The 8,794-nt window shown below is 45.1% G+C and overlaps 1 protein-coding gene across 1 annotated transcript; it reads left to right on the forward strand.

Moving 5' to 3' along the window:
* The first annotated feature begins 4,935 nt into the window (after nucleotides 1-4,935).
* On the forward strand, nucleotides 4,936-7,545 carry PDC (phosducin). The gene is made up of 3 exons (XM_044439302.1): nucleotides 4,936-4,999; nucleotides 5,497-5,660; nucleotides 7,018-7,545. The coding sequence occupies exons 1-3, from the start codon at nucleotides 4,936-4,938 to the stop codon at nucleotides 7,543-7,545; spliced, it is 756 nt and encodes a 251-aa protein (XP_044295237.1).
* Nucleotides 7,546-8,794: the final 1,249 nt, after the last annotated feature.

The raw sequence follows: 8,794 nt of genomic DNA on the forward strand, positions 1-8,794 counted from the left end.
GCTAACTTCGCACTAGCTTCCTTGGAGGTATGATCCATAACCTCTGCCTTGTAAGGAAAGCTGAGAATCCTTTCTTTAAATATATGGAAATTAGGAAAATGAAGCAATGGGAAATGCACATTCAGTTCTTTCATATTCTTTCGTATTCACTGGAATTTTGCATGCAATACTTTGGTGTATTAAAAGCAACTGCAAAATAATAATTGCAAAGTCTTTAACTGCTATATGACAGCACCAACGTTGTTATTTGGCCAGACTAACCTTGAGGAGGATAGTTTTGTGTTGCTGAGAAACTTCAAGTTTCTAGGTCACTGTCCAGAGAAGAGTGTTTGGCACAGTGAACCTAAAGCAGTATCCCCTGCCAAATTCAGGGTAATGTTTAATAGAACCTCCAAGATGACCAACTTGAGGTCAAAGAGAAGGCAGTCACCACAGCAGGGAAATGGTCAGAGCTGGGATACTTATCAGACAACCATATCTTACAGCTGGATGGATCTTGGGAGGTTTGGCACTGGGGCAACCTGCGCAAGCCAAGAGGAGAAGTCAAGGTGAAGCAGCAGTCATGAGGTCTAAAGGCTTGAGCAAGATCCAGTGCACATGCCAGAGTGCGATGATAGCAGCCAACCCAAGCAAGAGTCAGAGGAGTCAGGCACGAGGGTGCCACACGGCTCATTAGTATGAGAGGCAAAGGTGAGGCTGACCAGTCAGACTCCTTGAAGCAAAGCCAGAGGGCTCCTCGTGACCATGGGATCCATGAATGGCCCACAGGGAAAGGACTGGGCCAGCGAGCAGAATCATCATTTAAGATCAAGTACCATTTCCACACGAATGCTGCTTTTCTGCAGAGGAGTGTCTCCCTCCTGCACATATGAACAGCTTTAAGAGAAGGCAGAATGGCAAACAAACAGGCCCAGAACATTAGTAGGTAAGATTAATGATCACCTTGCAATGGGTTTGGGTGTCGCTTAGTGGTGGAGCCCTCTGAAGTCTGCTACAAGATAAAAAACCATCCTAAAAGGACACATTCAAGACCAGTCGGCACATATTCAGTAAAAACCCATAAACAGAGAGATCGCCAATAAAAATCCGTAAACACAGAAATACCCAGTAAAATCAGCAGCCAAAATAACTTGGAAAGACCTGCAGAGTCTCTGATTATTTAATATTTTGGCAATGCTGCTCACCGAGGAGCTGCAAAAATAGTTACATAGATGTAATACTTGGATATATTAGCATGTACTGGTGAAGAGGCACCCAGCCCCATTGCAAGATGGGCCAGCCTGCAGTGTTTCTACTCTATGTACAACTTCTGCCACCACCCTTTGATTCAACCCTGGATTGAAAGGGAACCCCAAGATATGGTGGCTTCTTCCAGGAAGGAGACAGCTCTCTGGCGGACACTGAGCTTGCTCAGCCTCTTTCTGTTTGCCTTCCCTTGGTCAGACCTGGAGCCCCGAAAAAGTACTACAGCCTGAGGACAAATCCATGTGCAATCAAAGGCAAGAGACACATTAAGATGAATTGTTAAAATTAGGGAGGAGGGAGACATCACAGAGGCAGTATAAAAAGAAACAGAACTCTTTCTTCTCTCTGTAGTTCAAGCAAGACAATTTTAAAAGGGAATTTCAAAACTTACTTGCCTGAAGTGAGGTTTGCTCTTCCCGTGATCCTTTGTACATTTTAATCCATGTGCATGATATCTGGATATCATATGTATTTAAAAAGGGACAACCTGCAGCCTTCTGGAAGAGTTCAGATGTATGACAAGAATGATCTGTCCCACTCTTGACAGAACCCTTGGGGTGGGGGGAGGATTCCCACCCCTTAAATGTGATCATTCAACACACTACTCATTCACTATCAGATGCCTGATAAGGGTTGAGTGTGGGTTGTCACTGAACCATGGATTGTCATGTTATCTGAACCCAACCAAGATAACAAACTGTGGAAAACCACCCACAGTTCACAACCCAAGAACAAACAAAGCTCTTCATGGGTTGTTTGTGGTTAACAAGCCATGCCTTCTTAGCACAGCTGGGGCCAAACAACATGATAACCCATGGTTCTACCCCTGGTTCAGCAACACTGCCCGTCTAACCCTTGAGAGTAGGTTGTCATGCAGGGACTGAATGCATACGTGTGCCCCAGTCATGTGTGATTGCTGGGAAGGGCGTTTGGCTTTTGCTCTGCTGAAGTGCCTTGTATACAGGAAAAATAGGAAGCTTAGAATGGTCACAATTCAAAGCTCTAAGCAAAAGCTATTTCAATAAAAAGAGACAAGAAAGAATGCTAAAGAGAATGTTGAGTTTTCCACCTGCACAGATACATCTCCCTTCTGAAATGTGTGCAAGCTGACACTGCTCACTCTCAAAACATTTTAATCTAATCTTGTTTTGCTTCAGCTAATCACGAGAATGCCCAGAGCGCTGTTCTCAGAGCTCTCGATCAGGAGCAGGTGACTGCAGATTTGAGGGTGACGCACTGCTTCAGCAATGCACTTGGCCTGGCTTCTGCTCTCACTTCTCAGTGTCAGGCAGATGAGACATCATCCACTGCTGTTAGCGTTGTCCGCAGAATTGACAAATTGCAAAGCAACCCTTGAGAACAGTTTCCAGTTCATACCTTTCTATGGGTGTGGGTGTGGTGGTGGTGAGGACTGAGTGGGGCCTCCGCATAGTATATTTCAGCTTAAACTGAAAAAAAAAAAAAGAGCCATGGATTTTAGGAGCCTTTAGGATGGGGATTGCAAGCCTCACATTGCCCAGAGCAGTGTTATCAACAGAGAGCATAAGCCAACTCTGTTCCTGAAAGAGAGGGATTCCTGCATTTGGCTTGCACAGAGAGCAGCCAGTGACTAGATTTGCATGTGACGCTAACCCATGGTTTGTTGCTCTGCCCAAGATTCGTCTGGCAACCAATCAAACAAAGCAGTGTGTTTTCTCACTCCCAGGGTTGCCTGTTTCCATCCCCATTTGTCCATTCTTTCAAAGTACCCCAAATACCTTAGTGACATTGCAGTCTTGGTATGTAGAGTGGCTGCTGGGGCTTTTATCATTTGTCACCTTTGTAGCCTTGCAAAACAACCCACGAACAACTCATGGTTCAGGGTTCATATGTAATGACAGCCCATGGTCTGAACAACCCAGCATTCACAACCCAACATAAAACCATGGGTCCTCTTTCTGAGTTGTTCAAGTTAACATGGTTTGTGAGTACAGTCATATTCATATATCATCATAACCCAGATTTAGACTACCCAAATCTTGAGTTAGTGTTATATGAGAACCAGGGCAGTGAAGTGCAGAAGGGGTGAATCATCAGCCTCATTTACTATAACATGCTAGCCATGTGCATGTCCAAGGTGCAGGCCAGTAGCGCAACACATCTATTAGATATCTAGTCAGGCCTCTCTTTATGGACCCACCAAGTGAGGATGCAGATGTGCTTGAGAAATGAATCACATGTGGTCAAAAAAGATTTGTGAAGGTACACATCTGTACACACATACTATAGAGGGTGTCTCTGAAAGGATATAGAATAGCATAAATGGTATAGAATGAAGAGCAACTGGATATTAAAGGAAGAAGGCTGCCATACACAACTCTGGCCAATTGTCCATTCATCTCAGAATCACCCCCACCTGGACATGCCAGAAATTGCAACACAGGTGTTCTGTATGCAAAGTTTGTGTTCTACCACTTGGCAACCAGAGTCTTTTCTTAACTATAGGTTGGTGCCATGGAATCCCTCAGGCTTTGAAATATACCAGGAAGTAGTAAAAGACATTTCTCTAATTACTTCTGAACCTTTAATTATGCCATGTAGTCATTTGAAGCTGAAGATACTTATCTCTTGGCTCTGGCCAATTTTCTCTTGTTCATGCTTGCAACTGTCTAAAAATACCACTTTATAGAGCAGTTCTGCTTCCTTGGGGTATGTTTATATGTCTCTGTGGACCAAGCCCACCAAAGCTCTAGGGCAAATAATTCCTCTCTTAAAAACAGCAGCCTATATTTCTTCTCCTGAGAACCACACACTCATACACAAGTCCCCCTGAAACATACATAAGTGAGAATATTTTTGCATTTCCTCCTAAACCTAAAATTATTTAAGTGGAAATAATGTCTGTGGTTATAGCCAAGCCTCCATCTTTAGGATGGATACCTATGCATACAAAAATTCTGATAGTCTTGTTTGAGACTGCAGGGCAAGCAACGCACTCACTGCATTTCCCTCACTGGAGGTCTTATTGATATGACAGGTTAGAGATGTCTGTCCTATAAAGCAAGGGGAGAAGTCATTTTGGCAGCCAAATGCCCAAGAGTTGACTCCCCACATAGGTACATCTTTCCTTTCCCAGTCACCATGACCATCGATACCTTTCCCTCCATCTTCACTACCCTAAATGCAGGGGTGAAACAAGTTCCTAAAGTGACCAAATTTAAGGAGATATTAATAATTCAGCTCCCTTCACCCATAAGTTCCTTACGGTGGGGAAAAAACTCCCCACCCCTCTTGGAGTTGAGGCAGGGGGATGGTTAAGCAAACCACTGCTCCCGTTCTTCTCTGGTTTGTATCTGTAACTGTCCAGGAGTATCTGCAGTGATACACAGTTAAGCGATTCTCTTCACAAGGCCGTTTATTCACTCCACCGTAGCTTTCATTCTGCAAATGAGCACTACAATGTTTGTTTTAATTACCTGTTATGCCATCAATATTTGTCTGCTTGAGGCTTCTTTGCGTAATCCCTTCTAAGAACTGGATAGGATGTTCTGTTTTTTCCCCTTCGTGAGGTAACAGGTGAGTTATTCAGTATAATTTAGCAAGATCAGGAGCAGTGGAAAATCATGCATGCGTCTTCTCTGGAAACCTGCAGTCCATTTGTCAAATATCTGCTTCTTTTTCCCAGCTAGGTGTGCTCAGCCAGCCCCAGAAATGGAAGAGGAAACGAACCTTAGTTTGGAAGAAGAATTTGAAGCACCAGAGGCAACACATACAGGTGCGGAAACCTTTTAGGTACCCCTGGCTTGACACTGCATGGTCGAGGCAACAGCAGAGTATACTCAGAGATACAAAATGCTGCCAAGATATTTTGGATTGGGCACCACTGATTCATTGACTCAGGATGTAGTAGAAGCCACTGGAAGTGGTTGCTTTCTGCAGGAATCCAGTCAATTCAAAAGGGAATAGGTCTATCTTTCCAGCTATTCTGAAACTTAAAACATCTGGAGGTGCAGCTATGGCCTTCTGCAGCAGAACAGAAGGACTCTACAGAAAGCTAGTGCTACTTTACCTTTTTGCCATTTTAAATCTTAGCCATTTTTAAACTTACTGCCTTTTGATTTTTAAAATTTAAAATATACACACGGTAATTCACCGAGTAAGTCTGGTGAACTGCAGAGTAAATCTTTTCAAGCTTTTGGAACAGTTATGTGTACCCAATGCCCATGGCCCATCCTCAGGTGACTCCTAACTGGGAACTTTTTCTTCCCACAGGACCTAAAGGAGTGATCAACGACTGGAGGAAGTTTAAATTGGAAAGCAAAGACCAAGATGCTCTTCCTCTAAGCAAGAAAGAGATCCTCATCCGGCAAATGTCTTCACCGCATCGCTCTCATAGTAGAGATGATAAAGACACCCGAGAACGATTCAGTCGCAAGGTAAGAAGGAAATTCTGCCTCTGTGTCCATCTTGATATAACATGCACATGATCATCAGTGTGGGTTCAGGCCATCTGCCCCTCATTCAACAGGCCCCTGTCACCCGTGCTCCCATATCAGGCTATCAGGCTACCAGCTGGCCCAGGCCCAGGGAGACCTCTCCAGAAGAGAGGGATTAGGATTCCTCAGCAAACCTCACTTCCAGATAAGATGTGGGTCAGCCTGAGGAGCTCCTTTGCCTCCCCTGCCATTCCAAAGGAGCCTTTCAAATCCATCCCAACCCTGTAGTGCTTCCTGACCATCCACACTTGTCCCACAACTCTCCCGAACTTTGGCCGTGATGAGTCAGCTGGGACACTCGAGTAGTTACTGGACCATCTGCCTGGCCATTAGTTGATTCTTCTGTCTGGGGTTTGCCCAGGAGGAAGCCTACCTGGACAAGAGAAGACCCAAGTGTAACCAAAGAATAAGCCTAGCTCATTGGTGAGTTGGGATCAACAAGGAACTGAGCCTCACTCTTTCCCAAATGTTGGTCGAGTGAAGAGCCATTGTTGTGCTCCTTCCTCGAGCTGCATGTTCTTGGCAGTCACTCTCAGCATGGACGCACTGGAATCTGTGTGTGTATCAGTACATGCACAGAGTTTGCCCACATGAGAGTCACTCACCATGCATAAGAGGTCTGTATGCACGTCAAGAGCCTGCTCACACATGCCAGACGCATGCGCAGCAGGGACTCTTGGCCATTGGGCATGCGACGGGGCTTACTTTTTGCAACTGTGCAAATCCATACATTTTTTTAAACACATGCACGTAGTCATCTGTAGCCCTTAGAATCAGACCTAGAACCATCCCTCGGGCAAATGTCTTCTCTCTTTGGCTTTCCTCACTGAGATTTAACTGCTATCCTGAAAGTCCCTAGGAAGAGAAAACCCTGAAAGGTAAGGAGAGACAACGATAGGTGACAACCCAAAATTACCATGCCACAATTTTTCAGGTCAGTCCCTATGAACCTCCAGTTATAAATATTATAGTAACAATCCATCAGCATGCCTAATGTTGGTGCATTTATTCGCCCGCTCTGATTCATCTATTGATGCACTTATTACATGTGTGCTTATCAAGACAAAATGTACTGGACTTCACCGTCCATCCCCCTTTGCCTCTGGAGTCACCATGGTCAGCAATACAAGAATCGTGCAGATACATGGCAGGAATCATCACTTAGACTGTGGGAACTGAATCCCAGCTCTCCTCTCCTAGTCTTCCTTTAGTCACCTTTGTCCTTGGGTTCTGCACAGCTCTCATTTTGCATGAATAAGCCACTGCATTCAGTAATGACCCTTCCAAATGTTTGTAGATGAGCATGCAGGAGTACGAGCTGATCAACGACGACAAAGAGGACGAAAGTTGCCTACGGAAATACCGCAAGCGTTGCATGCAAGACATGCATCAACGGCTGAGCTTTGGGCCCAAGTATGGCTACCTCTCTGAGCTGCAGAACGGGGAACAGTTCCTGGAAGCCGTGGAGAAGGAGCGGAAGACCACAACCGTCATCGTTCACATCTACGAAGATGGCATCAAGGGCTGCGAGGCCCTCAACAGCAGCTTGACCTGTCTTGCTGCTGAGCACTCCACGGTGAGATTCTGCAAGATCAAGGCATCCAACACAGGGGCAGGAGATCGTTTCTCCAGTGATGTTCTCCCAACGTTGCTTGTGTACAGAGCTGGGGAGCTGGTCAGCAATTTCATTAGTGTCACTGAACAGTTCAACGAAGAGTTTTTTGCTGTGGATGTGGAGTCATTCCTTAATGAATATGGCTTGCTACCTGAGAAGGAAATCCCAGCCCTTGGGAATGGCAACCTGGAAGAACAAGAAGTTGAATAGTTAACGTGATCTCTAATGCTTCAGCGTTTCTTGACCCTGCTCGGTATTTCTGGCAGTCGGATCCCACCTGGTCCCAAATTCATTAGCAAGTGCTGCATGTACTTGTTCTCTGCATGGAGACAGTGCACCTATTTAACTGGCAGTGCTGTATGTTTAGAAGAAGGCCCTATTGAGTTCAATAGGAGCTACTCCCAGGCACATGTGCATAGGACTGCATCCTAAAATACATTAATCGGCTGCTTTGAGGCATAACTGCTCATATTATATCTACACCGTAATTCCAAGGGTTAACACTAGGAGACTAGAGATATTAAGTTTCCAGTTCAGTGGCATGTGCATGCATGCGTGGGATCCAGTTGGTTGGGCCCATTCCACTTTGGTTCTCCCTTTTATTTTCATTTTACAGGGCTGAGTTTCCTCACGAGTGGCAGGCCATGTAAAGTTCCCTGCAGCTGTTGTAGTGGAAACATGTCAGAGAGCTTTGTCGCTTGGCTCATGCTTGTGTAGCTATTTACTTACACTATTTACACACTGCTAAGTATATTTAAAATACTGTTCTGACAACTCCGTGATAATGAACAGGATAGAAATGCCTAAATAAATAAGTAAAATCCCTATATATAAATAGGGATATGGGGATTTTATAAACCTATATAAACTTTAAAATCATTATTTAAACTATAATTGAAAACAATTTTAGAAACAACACACAGTTACAATCACAATAGAGAGCAATGCAGGAGTAGGAAAATGGAGCAGCATGGTTAACTTCAGTACAAGGTAAGCAGGTGCATCTTCAGGGGGGGCTTGAAAGATGGCAGATTCTCTGTCTCCCAAATGGCAGGACGTTTCCCCTGCACACATGGCGGGGGGGGGGGGAGTGCTACCACCAAGAAAGCCTGCCATCCAGACATGACATGGCAACAGTCCAGCCATCTTGGAATAGTCAGCCAAGGCCTCCTCTGATAATCTTCTTGGTCACTTGGGTATCTGTGAAGGAGCACGTTCTGCAAGGCATCCTGCTCCTAAGCCAGGACAATACCATAACCCTGAACATGGCTTAGTAGCTGATAGGAAGCCAGAGCAGTTCTTTTGGCGCAGGTCTTGTGGGCACAGCTGGATGTCCCCGCAAGCAGTGTAGCTGTTGCATTCCACGCCAGCTGCAGCTTCTGAACCAGGCTCAAGGGCAGCCCCACCTAGAGCACTTACCATAGCCTAATTGTGAGGTATGCAGTGTCTGAATCACCAT

Source organism: Varanus komodoensis, unplaced genomic scaffold (assembly GCF_004798865.1).
Source record: "Varanus komodoensis strain SLA01 unplaced genomic scaffold, ASM479886v1 scaffold34_1, whole genome shotgun sequence".
In the NCBI taxonomy this organism is placed as follows: Eukaryota; Metazoa; Chordata; class Lepidosauria; order Squamata; family Varanidae; genus Varanus; species Varanus komodoensis.